We start from the raw sequence: 25,969 nt of genomic DNA, 5'->3' as shown, positions 1-25,969 counted from the left end.
CGGTGACGTTACCCTCGGCTAAGTAGTCTGAGTCAGTAGGGATACAGTCCTAAATAGCCGGGATATAGTATTAATAGTAGTTAACTTATGAGGGGGTCAAAGAGTTTGGATCCCCGCCATCCAATACCTATGGGCATTGAAGGAGATCCTACTAAATTTGACCCAGGTCCCAAGCAGGACCTCTAAACGCTGAACAAGGGCAAGACCCTTACCAAACCGTTCCCTTAACCCCCGACCAGGTAGCCAACATATCTCCATATAGACCGTGGAGATATGAATGGTGAAAATCTTTTATTTTATATAGACAGTAAAATAATGCCAAGACATCACGGACAAACGATAAGGAAAGATCACCTTCAACATAAGTAACTAGTTATTAAAGTCATTAATACAAAACCAAATAAAAAGTGCAAAAGATTAAAAATAAAAAGTATTATACTAAACACTTGTCTTCACCAAGTGATGTAAGAGACTTAGGCAAACATGGCCTTGATTGTCAAGAACTCTTACGATCAATCTTGGATCCCGAGACGACTCACACACTCTAGGATGGACAATGGATGATGGATGATGGTGTTATGGTGGTGGTGGGTGGTGGATGAGGTGTGAGAGAGGTGGTGTGCCAAGGGATGAGGGAGAATGAAGCCAAGCTCCTCTATTTATAGGCTGAACAGAAGGCTGGACACGGCCCCGTGTCCGCTGGACACGGCCCCGTGCCCGCCTGACACTCTCTCTCTCCTCATTAATTGTAATTGCGAATTACAATTAATGCGCCTGCTGTACTTTCACCACGCCCCCGTGCTCGCTGGACACGGCCCCGTGGTGGGCATTGGAAGCTTCTACTGGTTTGTCTTTTCTGCTGCTTCCTAGGCACGCCCCCGTGTTCGCTGGACACGGGGCGTGTTCAGACTCTGTTTCTTCTCCTTTGCCTTGGGAGGTGCCGTTGAGGGTCCGGGCAGTCCACTTTTGTTCCTTTTCTTGTATTTTATGGTAGAATTAGTTGTCTTTTTTGCTTCTTTTGTGATTTTGAGCTCATTTCATCATGAAAATACAAAAGGAAGACAAAAACACTCTTTTTCCAACATTAGTACTTAAAAAGGGTTAGTTTTATGCCTTAATTGATGTGATTTATATGTTGCATTTTACACACATCACATATCAACGATAAACTCCAATTTACTGAAGAACCTGTTGAGGTTACGGATTGGAAGGTCCACAAGACACGGAGGAGTCGTAGGAAGCTAGTCAAAGTTCGTTGGAACTCGCGTGACGGTCCCGAGTGTACGTGGGAACGTGAAAATCAAATGAAATCCAAGTACCCTCACCTGTTCCTAGACTCCCCTGCAACCCGTAGCACGACTTGAATTTCGAGACGAAATTCTTCTAACGGGGGGAGAATGTGACAACTGGCAAAAATAATGGTATTTCCGTACAACTTAAACACTTGATTTATTGTTTTAATTCTCTCGTTACGATTTAATTATTGCATGATTAGGTCGTACAAAGGCTAGCAATCATAGGACATGGTTAAAAATGCTAAACAACATTAACACAATCGCCATGTCGCGAGAAAACCGCAAACTATGTCCTAATATGTTGGCAAAATGCTGAAAACACTATTCACCTGAGCACACTATTCATGCCAGCAAGTTCCGAAAACTGTCGGAACGAGCAACGAAGGGCACGGACGCTCTTGGTAGATGGAATACGAATAAAAAATCCCTAATTAGGGACGCTAAACATTTAAAACACCTTAACTCTCCGGTGAACGCTTACATTTGCACTTTGTCCGCTCCGCGCCAAATTATAACCAAAAATAAAATGTCTGCGACACTAAAATTCAGCATTTTTAAGGACCGTAGAACATGTAAATAATATTTTACATCATAAATAAGCCTAGGGATATCAATGGGATACCTGAAATATAAACTCCACGTGCTACGCCGCAACTTTCACACAGTGTCCAAGTTGGAGTCGATAGGCGAATAAATTATATTCGTACCATCTAATCTCCTAAACTAAAATGCTAGTGAACTAGTTAGACATATTTTGGTGTCGGAAACGCCTTAAATAAACGCTATAGTGTCGATGGTAATTAAAACCATAGCTCCCGGTATTACGCTACAACTTCCGTATATCACCCGATATCGAACTGGTGAACGAACTAGTTGTATTTTTACCACCCAAAACTAATACCCACTAAACTACTAAACTAGTTAAACCTTACTTAAAATCCTATACTACCATTAACACCTAAAGTGAACCTAGTTTGTCTAAATGGCCAAAATATCTAAATGTTTAACATTTCACACATGTTATATATGTTAAAAAAAAATTAAACAATCACCATACTTTCCCCCATGTGTTCGGCCATACCCCTTTCATATCACACTAGATTTGTTGATTATATGCATGGTATGTAAGATCATGCTTTGACTAAAAGATTGTGAAATAATTTAAACAAAACCTCACCATCTTTTCCTTTCATTTCCTCAAAATATTTCAACACATAAAACCTCTTCTTACTCCCTCATACTCACGGATCCATCACCACCTCTTCACTTCCTCACCTTCAATTCTTAAACACATAATTTCTAGTCTCTTTTAAACCATTTCAAGATCACCTAAGAAGCTTGCAAGCATGGAGGGTCTTTAAGGAACACTTGGAGCTCTTATTATTTCTTAATCTTCATCTTAAGCATGTGCAAAATTGTAAGATCATTTTTTTTTATCATTTTTAAGCTTGTTATAATATGTAGATATACAAAGTACATGTTGATCATCTTGAACAAAAAAAAAAAAAAATCAAAGATTAAAACCCTAACCCCACCATAAAAGTCTACTAAATATGATGTATATTATGTGGATTATGTTGATTAAGTGCTAGATGATGCTTTACATGTGTAGATCTTGTTAAAGTAGGTTATTTATACGGATGCTCTTGCATGTTTAAGAACAAAAATAAAGATTTAGACATTTTTATGTTTAAATCTAAACAAGATCATCATTCTTATGAGCCATGAACTTTATTTACTACAACATGAAGATGATTTATTTCAAATATAACCATTATTAAAGATTTAAAAACCATGATTTAAACAATAATAGTCTTGAAAAGTGAGTTAAACAAGTTGTTTTAATAAAAGAGCAAGGTCATAAGTAGGATAAAAATGATGGTTTAAATAATCTTGTTCAAAGATCTAAAAATGTCATAATTTTTATGGTCAAAAATATGTATGTAAAGTTCATGGAGCATGAAGATGTTTATGTGTAGTGATCATGCAAAGTTGATAAAATGAAACTTGGTTTGAATTGATCATGATTAAGGGTGCTAAACATGCTTAAAAACGCGTTTTAAAACGTGGGAAAACACCATAGTTTAGGGGAAACTATGGCGAAATTTTTCTAAAATATTAATCGCGATTAAAAAGAGATTAACGGGGTGATTAGCATGGTTAATCGTGATTAGCAACCTTAATTGTGATTAGCAACCCTAATCATGATTAGACAAACTCTAATGACGATGGTTAAGTCTTAACCATCCAAGAGTTTATATAAACTCAAAAAGATATTTTTATAAACGAGAAGTTGAAAAAAAAAACCTTTATAAATAAAACAATAAATATGATTTTTGAGAAAATTATATACATATATTCAAATGCCTTATGTGGTATATGTTGCTGGTATATTATATGTATATGTATTAGTGGTAGGAAGAATACATACCAAATATAAAAATACACTACACGTGGAAAATACACCAAACTTATACACATGGGGTTCCATATATATTGTGATTAAAACAAATAAACGGACAATGAAACGCGGACGAACGGACACAGAAAAAAAAAACTACACATATAAATCAAATGTTGCGACAAGTGTAAAAATAAACTATTTTTGGACACTTCGCATATATGTCCAAGACAACAAAAGCCGGAAAGTTCAATAATAAAAGTAACACTAAGTGTGGTTCTAAAAATTTACTAATATAGTTATATCCTACTTAGTAAAAATTTGTCACAAATTCAAGAACACAAACATTGAATTAAGTTATATAACTTTGAGCCTTTAGAATTAAATTTTGGGCTTGGAATAACATAAATATTGGGCTAATCCCAATACCTTAAATACATGGGCAAATGCCCATTTCCTAAAATACTTACAAAAGCCCACTTACAATACTAACATGGGCTAGGTCCAATAACTTATAGAACTTGGGCTAGGCCCAAATACCACAAAGTAAGGATTAAGCCCAAAACACTAAATTGTGGGCTAAGCCCAAGGTAAAATATTTGTATATTCTTTTTTATAAATATATGTTATGCAAATACATTAAATACGGTATACCCACACGTATAATACGGTATACCTACACGTATAAATACGGTATACCTACACGTACAATACGGGATACACATACGTATAAAAGACTCACGCACATGATGATGTACTCACATACACTTGTTGAAGTGAACTCTTGCAAGAATGTCGTACGCATACGACAACGTATTGGCGATGTTAAAAATAAATATTTTTAACACTTGAATCCATAAAAGATATACGACATTATATTTGTGTAACAAATATAAAGTCTCAACTCAAAGTATGCTAGAAAACAAATGCCAACATATTACTAAAATACACAAGTGTTCCAAAAAAAACGAAATGAAAATGATAAACGTTCAAGATGAACAACGAGTACAAGGTCTAGGAAGGACCGACTTGTCTAATGCGTTAGAACCTTTGTAGGTTGACTCGCATTTACAGAACACGTTGATTGAATATCTCTCTCTCAGGAACGCAAAGCTGTGAGTTCATGTCCCCCTTTTCTCTTAACTATTTTCGGATTTATAACTCTCGGGGGTGAAATACATGTTACATATGTTTAAATGGTATGATTTGGCTATGAAATGAACTATTAGATCATGTGAGCATAGGCTGAAACTGAAATGCCAATAACTCTCATAAGAAACATGGACAAAGGTTAGATCTAACGGGTACGGCCGGGCCCCACTCATGGTCCATTTGTGACTACTTAGAGTGCTTTTGTGTCCCAGTCGAGGTGATTCGACAACGGTCAAGGGGATTTGACACAGTCAAGGTGATTTGACACAGTCAAGGTGATTTGACACAGTCAAGGTGATTTGATATAGTCGAGGGGATTCGACACAGTCGAGGGGATTCGACACTAATAATAGCCCACTCAGGTTGGGTACTCCCTATGTCTTCACATATATTAATGTCCTTGCGAAACATTAATTGATCTGTTCATAGACGCTTTACATACCTGTTTTCAAAGGAATTTCCAAAATGTTTACAAGTTTATTGGAACTCATACAAAACGCATGAACTCGCTCAACTTTTGTTGATGTTTTCAAAATTACATGTGTTTCAGGAAACAAGATGGATCTTGGGCGCGGGTGTTGTTTTCAAGATGTAAATTTCAAGTTTAGATGTCATCCGCTTTTGTTGGTTTGTAACTTAACCGGAGGTCATGTTGATTCAAACTTAAATGACTTGTGATTGTAATGTTTTAAACTTTTGAATGGATGAACATCATATTAATCATATAGTTGTTTGTTATAATCGAATGCAATGAAAACTGATCAAGTCACACGCACACGCTTCCGCAAAAGTCAGGGTGTGACACATTTCCCCCCATGTGCGGATGCTATTGGCAGGGAGTGTAAGAAACAACTGCTTCGCTTTATCCTTTAGTGAAAATTGGAATAAGCGAAGTTTGACTTCTTCTAGAGCAAAGTTGTGTCCCCCAATAGTATTACAAACCGAAGAAAATTCCGCAAGATGTGTGTAGGGTTCATCGTTAGACCTCCCATTAAAATGAGGAAGTATGTTGATGTAATGTGGTTTACAATCAAACATCCTTCGCTCATAAACAATGGGTGAATCATTCTCGGTGACGATCGGCCTGAAACGGTCATTCACTCCCCGTGGAGGTTGTTGACGACGATAAGGACCATTGACTTCTTGGTCATCCATTCTTCGGTTATCCCTCCTCTCGTCTCGTCGATCATTCCTTCTTTCATCTCGCCTTTCATCCCTTCTCTCCTCTCTTCGATCATCTCTGTGGTTTCCACCTCGGTTACCCCCTTGATGACCACCCCCCACGAAACAAGGAATCCGGTTAGGGTTAGCATTATTGTTGTTGTAAAACCCATCATTCCGGTTCCGTTGGTGATTGTTTCGTGGTTGGCGGTTATTTTCATAACCGTCATTCCGTCTATCCCCGTAACCATAATCGTCCTCCCTAATGTAATTGGCATTCTGATAGCCAAACTCTTCATCTTCGTACCCTCTCGCCCGGTAGTTATTATCCCGGTTGATGTATCCCCAATCTTCATCATCGTCCACTCGATCATTGTAGTAACCCCCGTCAACAGAATTTTCGGTATGCACGCTTACATGTTCTGGCGAACGATAACCGGGAACACTATACGGTTCATCATCAGGGATTGCGTTCCTTAAATCGTCGATGTTGAAAAACGGGTCTTCATTTTCGGGATTGCCGCGATCACGGTTACCTCTACGATCGGAATTGACATTCCGATCATCAAGGTTGATAGGTAACGATGCTTGTCGGTGAAGGGTTTGTTGTTGAGGTGTTTGTTGGGTGTTGTTGAGATTTTGGTTTCGGAAAGGTGGAGTGGGTGGTCTAGCGTTGGTGTTACCACCCGGTTGTTCTTGAGGTATAGGTTGGGTGCTTTGAGCGGGATTAAAGTTGCTCCGGTATTGGAATTGGTTCTGGTTTTGATTGGAGTTTTGATTCGCCATTGAATCGGTTTCAATGTTCGGCGTGAGTGGTGGTGTTTGGTTGGTTTGATTAGAAGCAAGAGTTGCTTCTAACCGGCTTGCTAGGTTCCTTCTTGCGAGTCTTTCGATTTCCGGTTCGTAGACTAAAGGTGAAGTCCTCCCGGAGTTCCGCGTATGCATGCACTACCTGTAACCTGCACAAGTAACACACCCCGCGTAGCAAGGAAAAACACAAATACAAAAAGAAAGCTAAACAGCTTAAACAGTTAATCACACAAATTCAAACAATATCCAAACACAAAGCGCACGCACTCCCCGGCAGCGGCGCCAAAATTTGATCGGAGTGTCGTGCTCCGGTCAAAGATAACATTTATAAGCCCAAATTACCCTTAACAATGTGTTAGTGGTAGTAAGGGGTCGATCCACGAAGAGTATGTGGTTTGTGTATGGATTTGACTGAATTATAAAGACTTGTCACAATTATGAAGCTTGCCAGATATTTTTGTATTTTTGTTTAGTAGAAAGATGTGAATTTGGACTACTGAAATTGAATTACTTAATTAACAACTACTACTTAACGATTGCAAGAAATTTGGATACGAGAACAATAATAATAAAAAGGAATCACACCCGGCTTCGGTAATTGCTAACCTAGGATTTCTACAAGTTTTAGTTTCAACTCAAATGCATTTGATTAACGGATTTTGTGTACCGTGACTTAGGTGCTACTAACTATCAACGCCCCGAAGAACGGACAAAAAGACACTTTGTAATCAATACAAGTAAATCCTAACAATGACAATGTACAATTACATATCACCGTTTCGCAAAGTCATAACTTTTAACATCGCTCGACAATTCACAAATTCGTAACAAATGTAATACTATTGTCAAGAGTTTCAAAAACCAAATACAAATTGTCACTAAGATGAAACAAGAACAAATTGAAACCCTAAAATTAACAACTACCTATACCGGGGTGAAACCGAGATGATTAGCCGCTCATGGTTGAAAAAGCTTGATCACCGGATGATTGGAATGCGGATGAAGTCATCTTGAATCTTGAAGGATGAAGGAATGATGGATGATGAAATGGAGAATTAGGGTTTTGGATGGTGAGTGAATGATTGATGGTGATGATCTTGATTCGGATGATTGATGTTGTTGGAGATTGAATGGAGATGGATTGGTAGGTGATTGAGAGTGGATAATGGCTCCCAAGATGAATTCAAAAATCCCAAATAAGTGTAACTGTCGAATAATAGTCAACCCCCTTTTTTTATCGTTCCAAACCTTAAAAGAAACAACAATTCACGTAGTCAACATTTGGAAACCTTCGCCGACGGCCTGAAGCCCCGTCAGCGACGGTGATTGTTTCTCAAATTTTTGCCGACGGTATAACTCACTGCCTACGTGCTTTTTTGGGCGACGGTGCTTTCCAACATCCGTTGGCAACGGCACATCTCCACGTCGGCGACGGTGCATGACTGTTGTTGATTTTTTTTGCTCCATTAACATGTGCCGCCAAATATAGTTCAAGTGTGTGCGGCCCAATCCGAAGACCCCAAAAGTCCCTATGTCGGCCCACTAGTCAAATTGTATGCATGTGTTTTTGATGTTGGCTGCCACCCCCTTGCCGTCAATGATGTGATGATGATGTTTGTTGACTGCCTTGTTGTTCCTTCCAAGAAGCCCCTCAAGACTTGTCCAACTGCCGTGATGATGTATGATGATAATTTGATGAGATTACAGTTGTTGTTGACTTCCTTCTCAATATTCACGTGATAATATGTGCCGCCCACATGTCTGCCTTGTTATCGGCCCAATCAAAATAATCCACAAATATGGCGGCCCAATTCCATGTCCAGCATGTATTAAAGGATTTATATATATATATATATATATATATATATATATATATATATATTAATATAACAATCCCCTTCACGTGAGTGCAAGCCATCAAAATTAAGATTGATGTTGATTCCCTCAAAAATAGTGCCTCCCACAAAATGATGATGATTATGTTGTTGACTTCATGTGACCAAGTTCAAATGAACTCTCCTTCAGGAAATTAATTCCTACCCACTTCAACAACATTCCTATGAATTCATGTTGAGCTCCTTAAGTACATGGCCTCCCATAAAGTCACGTGAAAGAATTCACACTTGTTAACAATTGAAGTTACAGTTTGACCCCTCAACTTCATATTCAAACTATTTATTTATCGACCCGCACACGTCCCGCACATCGCCGTTCACCTTGTTTATCAACTTCGAACGTTCCGTATCATCTCTAACCTCGTCATATTACGCGTTTTGCCTGTAAAACTACAAACACTCGTAGTTAACATATTCAAAGCGCATTATCACTTAAAATACAATAAAACATGTATTATATCTACATTAACGCACAAGATTCACACTCTACATCACATCCCCACACTTGTCTTTTGCTTGCCCTCAAGCAAATCTGTTTTTCACTTTCACGTGGGTCGAACAACGAATACACTCCCCATTCCCGAGACGAAGGTTAAGGTCAATTGTCATACTAAAGTTCAAACTGTTTACAATTTTCAACATATTTAACGGTGAACTGACTAATCACAAAAAAAAATGGTTATCCAAGATTAACCCGCCCGTAAAACTAACAAGTCATGCACATCCCTCACAATGTTCTCTCCACTCGTCTTATAACTTGGCTAATGTGTATAATGTATTAGCACTTCAATCAATTAATCGCTCAAAACCGATTAGAACATGTACCCGCATAGGCTTGCAACTCAATCATTCTCCACCACCGAACACGAATATCAAGCACAAGTCATAAGGTCTTTGAACGGGTTGTAACAGGGCTAGGCTAAAGGTAGGAAATAGGATATTTTAAAGTGGCTAAGGTGATGCAAATTCGATTTTTATTACAAAACAACTAATCTACGCACAACTAACTACCAATATCAAACTAGAAGGCAACAAGCTTTCGCCTTTTATTTCTCAACTAAGAACACATATTTTTGTTCTTTTCTCAACAATTTTCTCGTCTTTTTCATAACATTTTCCGATTTTTCTCTTTTTTTATATGCATACAAACAAACAACTATAAAAACTTGACTCCTATAATCGAATTTCCATCACACGGGTTAAAAACAACAAGGTCTAAGGTTATGGGCTAAAGGGTGGTCAAACGAAAGGGTTAGGCTCAAAATTGGCTACTGAGGGATTTTTTTTTTTTTTTTGGGTAAGGATATATAAATGGTGTAAACGGAAAAGGTTTACCTAATGCCTTAATCATTCTCGTGCTTGTATTCGGTCTATGGTCTCAAACGTATCAAAAGTCGCAAGTTCTACAATACATGGCTAATGGTCCACTCAAACAAAGAAACATGTATATGTAAATCTATGATATAAAAGTGGCTCAAAACCTCACGTATAAGGGTATGGTATGTGATATGCATAAAATGCTAGTTCTTTAGGCGAATTATTCCCAAATAACCACCCGCTAAATACCCGTCATGCTATTAATTTGAGCTTGACCATGACAAAAGACCAAATGGGTTGTGCCATCCCCTGTTAACTTAGTTACTTATGCTTTTAAGATTGCTTTTGAAACAAGAAATTCTTGAAAAATTTTTGAAATTTTCCCCCATCCCCACACTTGAGGTAAACATTGTCCTCAATGTGTAGTGTTTAAATGAACGGGTCAAAATCGAAAACTTTTACTACTCCCTCATCCCCACACTTGAGGTAAACATTGTCCTCAATGTGTAAGAACTAGAGTTTTAAAAATGCACAAGGGATGTGACACGGCTAACCTTCCCAAAATTTCACCCCGGAAAAATAAAATACAAAATACAATCCACTTATTACTAAACTAAGAATCAAGGTAAAAAGGAAACGCATGCACCTGATTTTTGTCGCTTGATGCCCATATCTTCTTCTTCTCTTTATAAAACGGTTGTCCCGCGAACATAATGTACCTACAAATTTTAACCCTTGTGTAGAAGCATGCTTCTCACAACCATTGAAATTTGTTAGCTACTTAGTTCTACCATTTTTATGAAAGTGTTACCAAATCATGCGTTAAATTACCTTGATTTTTGTGGAAAAAAATGCACAACAATAACAGCCCTAACTCACTTTCGTAGGAATCACGGTTGCATTTAGCGTATGCAACAAGCCCTTTTAAACCTCCCAATAGCTTGGGAGGACGAGTAGGTCTCGTGAGGGTTATATAGGGAACACACCCACAACGTTCATTTAACTACTAAAACGAAAAAACAAAATTATACAACAACAACAATACTAACTAAACTACGGATAACAACTAAAACGAAATGCGAAATAAAATATACAACAACAATTGACTTACCACCTCATGGTGGTCGAATGGCATGCTTGCCGCCTACAAACTCCTCGAAATCACCCACCGGTGATTCATACCATTTGTTGCCAAACGGTCCAAATTTCCTCACCTCCTCTTCCTTCTTCTTTTCTAGAGGTGACTTTTTCGCCTTCTTTTTCTTGACTGTTTCCTTCCTTGTTTCTTCAAACCTACCAACCATAGCACACACCTTTTTCTTTGGATTCATGTCCTTTTTAGGACACTTATCCTCACCGAGCGGGTTAGTGAAATTTGGAAAAACATTTAAATTTAATTCCCGGTCCCCAAACTTCATGCTTACCGTTCCCATTGCACAATTTATTATGGCATTAGCAGTTGCCAAGAACGGTCTACCCAAGATAACTACTGGTTGGGTATCCTCAACACACCCAACATAGTCTACTACCAAAAAGTCAACTGGGTAGTAGCAATCATCCACCTTAACAATCACATCCTCCACCATCCCCCTTGGATGCGTGGGAGTCTGATCGGCCAATACCACGGGAGTATCAAAATTTTTTAATGGACCAAAATCGTATTGGTGATACAAACTCCCGGGTAAAATGCTCACACAAGCTCCAAGATCGAGGAGCGCCCTCTCAATTTTGAAGGTTCCAATTTGAATTGGAATAAGAGGATCTCCCGGATCTTGAGCTTTTTGAGGAAGGGCACTCGATAGAACGGCACTAACATGTGATATCAAAACAACCGGTTCGGGTAATTTGTTGTGCCGTTTTTCGATGCATAACTCCTTTAAGCATTCCACATGAGCCGGAACCTTTTTAATGTCATCGAGTAACGGTAAATTAATTTTTGCTTGTTTAAAATTTTCCCACCTCTCGTCCTTCGGTGGGTACCATTCCTCAACTTTTAATGCATTAATCGGTTTAATTTGATTTAAACAATTTTCACAAAAAGAATTTTTATTCTTTTTTTCAATTTTAATTTGTGAAATCGTTTCTTGTTCATTTTTACTTTCCAACTCATCTCTTGTATTTCCCACTACACCATCAACGCATTGTGGTGGAATGCTTTCAACACTACTACAAACCTCATCATTTGAAAGAAGACTTACCGCGCTAATGTGCACATTCCTCACATTGCCCGTGCTTGAACTTTGATGCTTAGGGTTCACCGTGGTGTCACTTGGGAGCTTTCCCATGCTCCCCCTCATTTGTGCCATTTCCTCCGCAAGTTGGCCCACTTGTTTTGCTAATGCTTCATGCGATTTGTCCCGAATTTCATTCTCTTTCTTGGACTCTTGCATCATCGAAAGCATTGCATCCATCTTTGCATTCAAATCACCACCACCTCCTTGATTATTCGTCAACCCGTGACCATCTTGGTTGTAACCTCTTTGGCGAGTTTGGTGCGAATACCCGCCTTGATTTCCCGATTGGAAATTCGGATTCATTTGGTTAGAGGCATTACCATACCTAAAGTTAGGATGGTTCCTCAACCCGGGGTGGTAAGTGTTAGAGTTCATATCATATTGCCTTCAGTCCCCATACACTTGATTCACCTCCACGGTGGCTTCACAATTCTCGGTCAGGTGACCGATGTCACCACATTCTTCATATACGCTATATTGTATCGCACCCACTTCCTTCTTCTTCATGCGGGCCAATTCCCGCTCCAACGTATTAATCCGATCCTTAGAACTTGCATCACGATCGGGCCATGACCTTGAGGTAGGGTGCTTTTTGGCTCGGTCGGCCGATTCCTTTTCCTTTGACCGTTTGCTCATCCGCTCCAAAAACTCCCAATCCTCATCTTCATGGTTGCTTAGAAGGGTCCCATTGCTCGTTGATTCAAGTCGGTTCCATGTGTTATCATCTAGACCCCGTACAAAACACTTAACCAACTCCCACTTCTCGATTTGATGATGAGGACATCTTCGCATCATTTCCCTAAATCTGGTAAAGGCTTCATGCAACGGTTCGCCCGATAATTGGCGAAAAGACCGAATTTCATCACGAGCATCATCGGTCTATGCCATAGAGTAGTACTCATCTAAGAACGCTTGTTACATTTCCCCCCATGTGCGGATGCTATTGGCCGGGAGTGTAAGAAACCACTGCTTCGCTTTATCCTTTAGTGAAAATTGGAATAAGCGAAGTTTGACTTCTTCTAGAGCAAAGTTGTGTCCCCCAATAGTATTACAAACCGAAGAAAATTCCGCAAGATGTGTGTAGGGTTCATCGTTAGACCTCCCATTAAAATGAGGAAGTATGTTGATGTAATGTGGTTTACAATCAAACATCCTTCTCTCACAAACAATAGGTGAATCATTCTCGATGACGATCGGCCTGAAACGGTCATTCCTTCCCCGTGGAGGTTGTTGACGACGATAAGGACCATTGACTTCTTGGTCATCCATTCTTCGGTTATCCCTCCTCTCATCTCGTCGATCATTCCTTCTTTCATCTCGCCTTTCATCCCTTCTCTCCTCTCTTCGATCATCTCTGTGGTTTCCACCTCGGTTACCCCCTTGATGACCACCCCCCACGAAACAAGGAATCCGGTTAGGGTTAGCATTATTGTTGTTGTAAAACCCATCATTCCGGTTCCGTTGGTGATTGTTTCGTGGTTGGCGGTTATTTTCATAACCGTCATTCCGTCTATCCCCGTAACCATAATCGTCCTCCCCAACGTAATTGGCATTCTGATAGCCAAACTCTTCATCTTTGTACCCTCTCGCCCGGTAGTTATTATCCCGGTTGATGTATCCCCAATCTTCATCATCGTCCACTCGATCATTGTAGTAACCCCCGTCAACAGAATTTTTGGTATGCACGCTTACATGTTCTGGCGAACGATAACCGGGAACACTATACGGTTCATCATCAGGGATTGCGTTCCTTAAATCGTCGATGTTGAAAAACGGGTCTTCATTTTCGGGATTGCCGCGATCACGGTTACCTCTACGATCGGAATTGACATTCCGATCATCAAGGTTGATAGGTAACGATGCTTGTCGGTGAAGGGTTTGTTGTTGAGGTGTTCGTTGGGTGTTGTTGAGATTTTGGTTTCGGAAAGGTGGAGTGGGTGGTCTAGCGTTGGTGTTACCACCCGGTTGTTCTTGAGGTATAGGTTGGGTGTTTTGAGCGGGGTTAAAGTTGCTCCGGTATTGGAATTGGTTCTAGTTTTGATTGGAGTTTTGATTCGCCATTGAATCGGTTTCAATGTTCGGCGTGAGTGGTGGTGTTTGGTTGGTTTGATTAGAAGCAAGAGTTGCTTCTAACCGGCTTGCTAGGTTCCTTCTTGCGAGTCTTTCGATTTCCGGTTCGTAGACTAAAGGTGAAGTCCTCCCGGAGTTCCGCGTATGCATGCACTACCTGTAACCTGCACAAGTAACACACCCCGCGTAGCAAGGAAAAAGACAAATACAAAAAGAAAGCTAAACAGCTTAAACAGTTAATCACACAAATTCAAACAATATCCAAACACAAAGCGCACGCACTCCCCGGCAGTGGCGCCAAAATTTGATCGGAGTGTCGCGCTCCGGTCAAAGATAATATTTATATGCCCAAGTTACCCTTAACAATGTGTTAGTGGTAGTAAGGGGTCGATCCACGAAGAGTATGTGGTTTGTGTATGGATTTGACTGAATTATAAAGACTTGTCACAATTATGAAGCTTGCCAGATATTTTTGTATTTTTGTTTAGTAGAAAGATGTAAATTTGGACTACTGAAATTGAATTACTTAATTAACAACTACTACTTAACGATTGCAAGAAATTTGGATACGAGAACAATAATAATAAAAAGGAATCACACCCGGCTTCGGTAATTTCTAACCTAGGATTTCTACAAGTTTTAGTTTCAACTCAAATGCATTTGATTATCGGATTTAGTGTACCGTGACTTAGGTGCTACTAACTATCAACGCCCCGAAGAACGGACAAAAAGACACTTTGTAATCAACACAAGTAAATCGTAACAATGACAATGTACAATTACATATCATCGTTTCGCAAAGTCATAACTTTTAACATCGCTCGACAATTCACAAATTTGTAACAAATGTAATACTATTGTCAAGAGTTTCAAAAACCAAATACAAATTGTCACTAAGATGAAACAAGAACAAATTGAAACCCTAAAATTAACAACTACCTATACCGGGGTGAAACCGAGATGATTAGCCGCTCATGGTTGAAAAAGCTTGATCACCGGATGATTGGAATGCGGATGAAGTCATCTTGAATCTTGAAGGATGAAGGAATGATGGATGATGAAATGGAGAATTAGGGTTTTGGATGGTGAGTGAATGATTGATGGTGATGATCTTGATTCGGATGATTGATGTTGTTGGAGATTGAATGGAGATGGATTGGTAGGTGATTGAGAGTGGATAATGGCTCCCAAGATGAATTCAAAAATCCAAAATAAGTGTAACTGTCGAATAATAGTCAACCCCCTTTTTTTTTATCGTTCCAATCCTTAAAAGAAACAACAATTCACGTAGTCAACATTTGGAAACCGTCGCCGACGGCCTGAAGCCCCGTCGGCGACGGTGATTGTTTCTCAAATTTTTGCCGACGGTATAACTCACTGCCTACGTGCTTTTTTGGGCGATGGTGCTTTCCAACATTCGTTGGCGACGGCACATCTCCACGTCGGCGACGGTGCATGACTGTTGTTGATTTTTTTTGCTCCATTAACATGTGCCGCCAAATATAGTTCAAGTGTGTGCGGCCCAATCCGAAGACCCCAAAAGTCCCTATGTCGGCCCACTAGTCAAATTGTATGCATGTGTTTTTGATGTTGGCTGCCACCCCCTTGCCGTCAATGATGTGATGATGATGTTTGTTGACTGCCTTGTTGTTCCTTCCAAGATGCCCCTCAAGACTTGTCCAACTGCCGTGATGATGTATGATGATAATTTGATGAGATCACAGTTGTTGTTGACTTCCTTCTCAATATTCACGTGATAATATGTGCCGCCCACATGTCTGCCTTGTTATCGGCCCAATCAAAATAATCCACAAATATGGCGGCCCAATTCCATGTCCAGCATGTATTAAAGGATTTAGATATATATATATATATATATATATATATATATATATATATATATATATATATATATATATATATATATATATATATATTTTAATATAACAATCCCCTTCACGTGAGTGCAAGCCATCAAAATTAAGATTGATGTTGATTCCCTCAAAAATAGTGCCTCCCACAAAATGATGATGATTATGTTGTTGACTTCATGTGACCAAGTTCAAATGAACTCTCCTTCAGGAAATTAATTCTGTGACAACTCGTATTTCGGACCTACTTTGTGTAACGTATGTGAACGTTGTATGACTATATGAACTTTGACGTATTGAATGCTTTGATGTATTGAATGCTATTATGAATGTATGTATGTCGTGTGCAATGTGTATTATGTGTATGTATGTATGATCCAAACGCACAACACCGCTCGATCGCACAAAGCCCATTTGGGCCACACCTTGTACGCGGACCCATAGGGCACCCGAGTTGGGTTCGGCCCACTTGTTTTCTACGCAAACAAACACCCACCTAGGGGTTGTTCTCTCATTTTTAGTTACAACATAATCACAACACACTAGAAACCCTAGCTTCCCTTCCTTCTCTCTGGAACTCGATCTCTCTCGTCCCTTTCTCTCTCGAACCCGACGGCACAAGACAATCAAGGAACATTCTTGTTCGGATCACTCTCTTGCCATCATTAACCGGTTAGTGTGCTTATAATTGTTTCATGATTGATTGATTATGTTGTTAAATGAATTGTGTACTAATAATCGGCCCACTTGTATGCATTGAGTGATGTTCTTGTGAATTGATAATCGGCTGCCATGTATTTGATTCGGATTGTATTTGATGATGCTTGGCCATTATGTTGCTAGATTGAATGTTGTTAGTCGGCTGAAATATGTTCTTGTTCGTGTGATCGTTGGGTTGCTAAGTTGCATGCTAGAACTCAGATTTATGAGCCTGTTCTTGTAGGTAACATTATGTTCTTGTTCATGCTTTGATGTTTACTAAGGATCATACGAATTCATGATTTATTTGCTTAGTTTGATCGATATTTGGTTAAGATGAAACCGGATTGATGTTAATTGATAATTATGATTTGATATGGAAGCCGATTATATGGATTGATTGCTTGATATGAAATAGGAAACTTGTTGCATGTTGTAACCAATTGAACATGAAATCCGGAACTTAGTTACAGCCGCACAAGATCAGTCACACAAACTGATCTAGTCGCACAAACCTTCTCATCGCACATGATGACCACTCGCACAAGGTCCCCTGGGTTGTACAAGCCCTCACTGGATCGCATAAGTGGATCCAGTCGCACAAGCACAGTCTGGTCGCACAAGGCTCACTATTGACGGACCACACTCTTGGGCCAAACCTGTCTGGGCCGAGTATATATGTTGGATTGGGCCAGGCCTGTCACACAAGGTCCTTCGGATCGCACAAATTGTATAATTGCAAACTGTTGGGCCATAAAGCCCAAGACACAATCGCACAACTCGAACCGGACCGCACAAGTTCACTATGTGTTTTATAGTTGGGCCGCATATGTTATTGGATCACTTGCACTATTTGGGCCGGTGCACAACATGTTGGGCCGGTTACACTTGGGCTAATGATTTAAAACGCACAAGTATGAATGCATTGTACTCTTGACTGTTTACGTGCTACGTGTTTGCTATGATTCTTACGTGCATCACTTGATGTCAAAACCTGACTTGTGTGGTAACCCTGTTAGGACGTGGTTGACCACTTTAGTTCAAGAACCTTTTATTGTGTATCTGCCGAGCAAACCAAGGTGAGTTCACACAGCCAAGGCATGGGATTCCCGGGTGGGGAATTGGGTTGGAATGTTTGATATGGAATGATTACTCGTACTTACGCAATCACTAGACTATAGACCATCATCCTCAGGATAGTCAGGACACTTACGTAAAACCTACGTAAACTAGTATCTACCATTGTCTCCCGGGTCGGGAGGACACTTACGTAAATCCTGCGTAACCTAATACCCACTACTGTCTTCCGGGTCGGAAGGACACTTACGTAAATCCTACGTAAACCCCACGCGTACCACTGCCCTCGGGGAAGGACACTCACGTAAATCCTGCGTGACCTAGTACGTATTCCTATTCTCGGGTTAAGAAGAACACATGGTTGCAAATAGTCTAGTAAGTACCATAATGGGAAGCCCCCATTATAAAGGATAAATGTGAGAACCCCTCACCAGTAGTATATACTTGCATGGGAAGCCCCCCCCCCCCCCACTAGATGAACTTACGCATTACTGTTATGAACTTACTTTCTGTGAACTCGCTCAACTAGTTGTTGATTATCTGCTGCATGCCTTGCAGGACCTTAGGTACATTATGGAGCTTGCACAAGGAGGAGCAGGTCATTGTGGGCAAATGGATCGTGATTACTTATGTCATTTCATACATTAATACTTATGATTTGGGTTTTTACATTAATGCTTCCGCTATACTTAACTATGTTGGTTTTGGTAAACACCTTTCATATTGATGGATAACTTTTACTATATATTACATGTTCAATATGATTGGTGGCTTGATCCTGGTCATGTCACGCTCCCAAGCGGTGGTACTCCGCGTGTGGGATTTTGGGGGTGTGACAGATTGGTATCAGAGCCATTGGTTATAGAGAACTAGGTTTTAATATGGGAAAACGTTTTATTAAAACCAGACTATAACCAGAACAGTGCTCTCAACGATCCACAACGACGCTTCGCTCCACGTGCAAGACTCGACATCCTAGGTAATAAGGTTTATGTTTATTGCCTGTATGCTAGAACTATATAGAACTTTGCTCGCATTACGTTTAGATACACATAACTTTATTACATGAGAATAACTATGTGCTTACGCTTTTCTGTCATCGCCCTACTCGCGAACCACTCTCACTTACGTTACTTTTACTATGAAGATCATGTCTGGACGAATCAACATGACTCAAGCCCAGCTAGAGGCTCTCGTTCAAGCTCAAGTTGTTGCGGCACTTGCAGCTGCTCAAGCAGGTAGTATACCCTGCAGTATAGACTCATAATAGGATCCTTAGATCCTGCATTAACTCTCGTATTTAATCTCGTCCTATTCGTACACAATAGGTCAACACGCGCAGCAACCTGTCTGCACTTTCAAGAACTTCATGGACTGTCGTCCAAGTACCTTTAGTGGCACTGAAGGAGCAGTTGGACTCCTCTACTGGTTTGAGAAGCTCGAGTCAGTTTTCGAAATGTGTGAATGCCCTGAGGCTCGCAGGGTGAAATACGCCACTGGCACGCTAGAAGGAATAGCACTAACTTGGTGGAACGCCCAAGTTCAGATCTTAGGGTTGGCAGCTGCTAACGCCACACCCTGGAATGATTTCAAGGAACTGATCAAGAGGGAGTATTGTACTCGGGAAGACATCCATAAGCTGGAGGATGAGTTTTATCATCTGAAGATGACTGGATCGGAAATTGAAGCTTACACCAAAAGGTCAAATGAACTGGCCGTGCTGTGTCCAACTATGGTGGACCCTCCAATTAAGCGCATTGAGTTGTATCTCAAAGGGTTGGCGCCAGAGATCCAGAGCCACGTTACTTCGGCTAATCTTGATAACATCCAGGATATTCAACGCCTCGATCACCGCATCACAGACCAGGCAGTAGATCAGAACAAACTGCCTAAACGCATCAGCGCTACTGCTACTGCTACTACTTCAGCTACTCCTGCTACTCCCAGTGACAGTAAGAGAAAGTGGGATGGGGATTCCAGCAAGGGATCAGCTTCATTTCCGTCTCAGGCCCAGCAGCGAAAGACTGACAGTTATCAGAGTCCCAGTCAACACTCTTCAGGTAACCACAGGCAGGGCGGATATCGAGGGAACCTCCCAAAGTGCAACAACTGCGGTAGACACCACGTTGGCCAGTGTAACAAGGGTCGATGCCAAAGATGCCTCAAGATGGGTCATGAGGCTAAGGATTGTAGAAGCCCTCGTCCTGCGAACCAGAACCAGCAGAATCAGCAACAGGGCAACAAAGGATGTTTTCATTGCGGCGTAGAAGGGCACTTCAAAAGGCACTGTCCTCAGCTGAACAGGAACAATAACAACAACAACAACAATAACAACAATCAGGGCAATGGCAACAACAACAACGGGGGAAACAACAACGGCAATGAGGCAAGGGGTCGTGCATTTGTGTTAGGGCAGGGTGATGCCAGGAATGATCCCAACGTCGTTATGGGTAAGTTTCTTCTCGACAACATTTACGTTACTGCTTTATTTGATTCGGGTGCGGATACAAGTTACATGTCTTTGAAAATGAGTAAATTGTTAAAACGTACATCAACACCCCTAAACACCAAACACGTCGTAGAACTAGCTAATGGTAAGAGTTTAGAAGCCACGCAGATAGTCAGGGGTTGTGGTATTGTCTTAGCCGGTCAAACTTTCTCCATCGACCTTATTCCCATAGTCTTGGTAAGTTTTGATATCGTTATTGGGATGGATTGGTTATCCCAACATCAGGCAGAGATCGTATGCAGTGAGAAGATCATTCGTATTCCACGTTCTGGTCAAGAACCTCTCGAGGTCCAAGGCGACAAGAGTGGTGCTGTGGTTGGCATCATCTCTTTCTTGAAGGCTCAGAAGTGTCTGCGGAAGGGTCACACCGCAATCTTGGCACTCGTTACAGACGCATCAGCAAGGGAAAAGAAATTGGAAGATATTCCAGTTGTACGCGACTACCTTCAGGTGTTTCCTGAAGACTTACCTGGATTACCGCCTCATCGTCAGGTCGAATTTCAAATCGAGCTCGCTCCAGGAGCAGCACCTATAGCTCGCGCACCATATCGTCTAGCTCCATCAGAATTGGAGGAATTGTCAAAGCAGCTACAAGAGCTCTTGGAAAAGGGCTTCATCCGTCCAAGCTCTTCGCCATGGGGAGCTCCAATACTATTTGTGAAAAAGAAAGACGGTACGTTCAGAATGTGTATAGACTACCGTGAACTCAACAAGGTGACGGTGAAGAACCGTTATCCTCTTCCGCGCATAGACGACTTATTCGACCAGTTTCAAGGGTCGTGTTATTATTCCAAGATAGACTTGAGGTCTGGTTATCATCAGTTGAGAGTCCGGGAGGAGGACGTCTCCAAAACCGCATTCAGAACTCGCTACGGTCACTACGAGTTTCTTGTCATGCCGTTCGGGTTAACGAACGCGCCTGCCGTATTTATGGATCTTATGAACAGGGTGTGCAAACCCTACCTAGACAAGTTCGTCATTGTCTTCATCGATGACATTCTGATCTACTCTAAGAGTCAGGAGGAGCACGAGCAGCACCTACGCCTTATTTTGGAACTCCTACGGAAGGAACAGCTGTACGCTAAGTTTTCGAAATGCGACTTCTGGCTTCGTGAAGTCCACTTTCTAGGCGACGTAGTGAACAAGGATGGATCCATGTCGATCCATCTAAGGTGGACTCGATCAGGAACTGGCCTGCACCACGTACGCCAACGGAAATACGCCAATTCTTGGGTTTGGCGGGTTACTACAGACGGTTTATTAAAGACTTTTCAAAGATTGCTCAGCCGCTTACGCTACTGACACAGAAGGGTGTCACCTATCGCTGGGAAGAACCCCAGGAGACTGCTTTTCAGCACCTAAAGGATAGACTTTGCAGTGCACCTATCCTCTCTTTGCCAGAGGGCACAGACGACTTCGTGGTTTATTGTGATGCATCCATCCAGGGTCTTGGATGTGTGTTAATGCAGCGCGACAAGGTTATTGCTTACGCCTCGCGCCAACTTAAGATTCATGAACGGAACTACACGACGCATGACTTAGAGCTGGGAGCTGTTGTTTTCGCGCTTAAGATATGGCGACACTACCTGTACGGTACCAGGTGCACGATTTACACCGATCACAGGAGTCTCGAGCATATCCTTAAGTAGAAGGATTTGAACATGCGTCAACGGCGATGGGTCGAGTTACTGAACGATTACGAATGCGCTATCAAGTACCATCCAGGCAAAGCCAATGTTGTGGCTGACGCTCTCAGTCGGAAAGACACTTTACCTCGGCGCGTGCGAGCGCTACAGCTTACGATTCAGTCAAGCCTTCCAGCACAGATACGAACTGCTCAGATGGAAGCACTAAAACCAGAAAACGTTAGCCCTACGCGGCTCACGACAGCGATTAGAACAGATGGCAGACGGTGCCTACTATGTAACGGGGCGTATTTGGGTCCCACTTTATGGCGGTCTACGCGAACTTGTAATGGATGAAGCACACAAGTCTCGCTACTCGGTACATCCAGGGTCGGACAAAATGTACCACGACATCAGAACTACTTATTGGTGGCCTAGCATGAAGGCCCACATCGCTACTTACGTTGGCAAGTGCTTGACCTGTGCGAGAGTCAAGGTGGAATATCAGAAACCAGCGGGTCTACTTCAACAACCTAAGATACCGCAATGGAAATGGGAAGAAATTTCCATGGATTTCGTTACAGGCCTACCTAGATCCCAGCGTGGGAATGATACCATATGGGTGATCGTGGATCGACTCACCAAGTCTGCACACTTTCTGGCTATAAAGGAAACGGATAAGTTCTCCACTCTCGCAGACGTCTATCTTAAAGAAGTTGTTTCGAGGCACGGGGTGCCCATCTCCATCATTTCGGATCGCGATGCACGATTCACGTCAGAGCTATGGCAAGCAATGCATAAATCTTTCGGCTCACGATTAGACATGAGCACAGCATATCATCCTCAGACGGATGGACAGTCTGAGCGAACGATTCAAACACTTGAAGACATGCTTCGGGCATGCGTTATTGATTTCGGCAACGGCTGGGAAAAGCACCTCCCTTTTGTCACACCCCGAATTTCCACGTGTCACCGGTGGGCCCGGTGGGGAGTATCGTGACGTAGTTGATAACATCATAGTCAAACAACACAATTTATAAATGCACAGCGGAAGCAAAAGATAATATTTTACAATCCGAATATAAAGTAATATCAAGTATTACAACGGATAGTAGAGGATCCACAGGCGGATCAAATAAAATAAGATAAATGTTCAACAGACTTTAGACGCCTAGAACTTGCAAGATTCCTTACTAACGCCCTGAGCAGCTTCCAGCCTATTACGTACTTGTACCTGTCACTTAGACTTTGGAAAATACGTTAGTTTTCACTGGTAAATACACTCAACTGACTCATTTGAAAAGAGTTTCTGAAAATTGGTTTAGGCGCACAAGGCACAAAACTATTTTGACACTTGATTAAGATGCACAAGGCAATATTAATCTTTTATACTTGGGACAAACTATATCTCATGTTATCAGTTTTACATAACTTGCTCTACATACGGGGCCCGGTCCTATGCCGGTTCAAGATTAACCGACACACCACTATTCCCCTATTGGGAATCCCATATTGGGTATAATCAAATAATAAGCATAAAGCATCTGTCAGGTGTATGCCTACACCCCGTGCTTAGGTCGTGGCCATTGCAATTAATGAGTCAAGGATATCCAGGACACGGTCGCATTAACCCCCAATGTTTCAGTCAAGCAATACGAATTAAAACAGGTTATTTGAATTTCCCGACACATTGGTCTTCGAATCCCATACCTGACCATGCGGTATTTATATTACCGTATCCCAAGCCCGTAATAGGGAAAATAAGTTAAGAGTATTTACCTGAGCTAGCTCCTGTCTTAAGTAGCAAGAATTATAATAACTCAGCCGTATTCACTTAAGTAAGCGTAGGTACAATTTACCGGAAGGCTCTAGTCTGGAACGATGGTATAAATAACCAATTAGAATACTAACGGGTCTTTAATTAAGCCTAAGCTTAGACCGGTTAGTTTTAAGGAAATATACGGTTCAAGCGCATGATTAAGCGAAGACCGGATAGAACGTGATTTAGACCCGACAAGTTTGAATACTTGTATAATATGGGTATACTAAATACACTCTGGATTTTGAGACAAAAATGATAACGTTTGACCCGTTTCGGTCAATTTATGCAAACTAGTTACATAAACCGAACCGAGCGCTAAAAGAGCGTTACGGGTAGGCAAAAGAGTCATATGCAAGTTCCCTGAGATAATATGCTTTAAATATGATATAATATCAGCAAGTTATGTTCTATTATGCCCCGAATAAATTTAAACTCAATTTATGCCTCATAAGGGCATTTCGGTCATTTAAAAGATTATAAAAGAGTTAAATTGGAAATCTGAGTTACGGGTCTGATTTATACAGTAAATATGTTTAATTCGACATATTATAACAGTAGGGTATGACCCGTATACAAAACTTATTATTTAAAATCAAACTATGCACCGTAGGGGTATTTTAGTAATTTCACAAGGGCTAAAAATGCCAAAACTGGGAATCTGAGTTCAAACATTTATACTTACTGTTATTTTATAAAAATACACTAAATACATCAGTAGGTATAATCCTTATATGTTTAATATAGGTATAACGCATACTATGCGGTAAAAACGCTTAAAAATGCGATTTAAAGCCGTTTCCGGGTTTTTAAAAGAAAGCTGAGATTTTCATATTTCCAGAATGCTCAAAATAATTTATTTAACAAATAAAATCAGTAGAAAAAGGTTTGGGGTCAAAAGGATGTATAAAACTCACTTTATGGCTTAAACGGTCAAAACCGACATTAACCGTATCAACTTAGCGATCTATGATACGATCAGCCAAAAATTAAATAAAAATCTTCAAAAATCCCAAAATATTATATAACGTCAGTGGGTAAAAATTTTTATATCAAAACGTGGCCTGAAATAGGTTATACGCGAAATGCGCCGTTTATTTAACATAAGGATATAGTTTTACGATATCGGCCATAACTAAAAATCTGGACCTCCAACTGGTCTCAAATTTTCGGTGCAAGTTTATAAATCAGAAATAAAGATTTCTACTCTTTCACTTTTCCAAAAATCACGTTTTATATCAAAAAGGGCAAAATAGTCAACTTTAAGCATAAATCGGAAACATGCATATGAATCGGTTAAGCATAGACTCAAGATGTAAAAATTCCAGAGAGTTAACTTAAATGAAAATGGTCAAAAATAACCTCTAATACAGATCTCAAACATGCATGCATGGATCCGAATCGAGAGTCAACGAAAAAGTCGTTTTATAAGACTTTCGGTTCCGATCCGAGTTTATACTAAAGATTGTCGAGTTGATTATGGTAAAACACATTCTTATATTCATTATAAGTTATTTTTGATGATCAAGCTGATTGCATGTCATCTACACTACTATTTATGCTATATTTCGCAAAAAAACGATTTCTGTTGACTTTTTAGAAATAACTTTGACTCGACAAATAGCATGCTTAGAGTGGGAATCAGAGAATACCCTTTTGAGGGTTTGTTTCCCACATAAATACCAACATATCAGTGGTTTCAATTTGAGAAATGACAGAGTAAAACTCGTTTAATCGAAAAGTCAAAGTATAAGAACAACGGTTTGACTTTTAACGATTAATCAATGCAAGAACGAATTATAGAATGTTATGAAGGCTTACAAAGGTCCTAATGAAGCTTAGTTAACACTAGGAGGTGGCCTTGTCGTTCAGATTTGCTCCAGAAGTGCCTTGAGAGCTTTTGCAAGTTTTGGGTGTTCTTGATCACAATGCAAGTGCCAAAGAAATGAGCTTTTTGATCAACTTATGGAGGAATTCAGATGTATAGAGAGCTTCTCAGTAGCCTAGGCATGCAAGGGATTTAATTGGTGCAAA

At 40.6% G+C, this 25,969-nt stretch overlaps 1 protein-coding gene across 1 annotated transcript; it reads right to left on the bottom strand.

The window, feature by feature from the left end:
• Nucleotides 1-11,146: 11,146 nt before the first annotated feature.
• LOC110919374 lies at nt 11,147-12,568 on the bottom strand. The gene is made up of 2 exons (XM_022163647.1): nt 12,130-12,568; nt 11,147-12,021 (listed from the first exon to the last, which is right to left on the bottom strand). Exons 1-2 carry the CDS (start codon nt 12,566-12,568, stop codon nt 11,147-11,149), a joined length of 1,314 nt encoding a protein of 437 aa, XP_022019339.1.
• Between the last annotated feature and the right edge of the window lie 13,401 nt (nt 12,569-25,969).

This window comes from Helianthus annuus, chromosome 16 (genome assembly GCF_002127325.2).
Source record: "Helianthus annuus cultivar XRQ/B chromosome 16, HanXRQr2.0-SUNRISE, whole genome shotgun sequence".
Lineage (NCBI taxonomy): Eukaryota > Viridiplantae > Streptophyta > Magnoliopsida > Asterales > Asteraceae > Helianthus > Helianthus annuus.
The sequence above is the reverse complement of the archived record's forward strand: the minus strand, read 5'-3'. Positions and strand labels throughout refer to the sequence as shown.

Coding starts and splice junctions, on each gene's coding strand:
- LOC110919374 (XM_022163647.1), bottom strand. CDS start 12,568: ATGAATCCGAATTTCCAATCGGGAAATCAAGGCGGGTATTCGCACCAA. Junction 12,022..12,129: donor TACAAGAGATGAGTTGGAAA/GTAAAAATGAAC, acceptor ATGCATTAAAAG/TTGAGGAATGGTACCCACCG.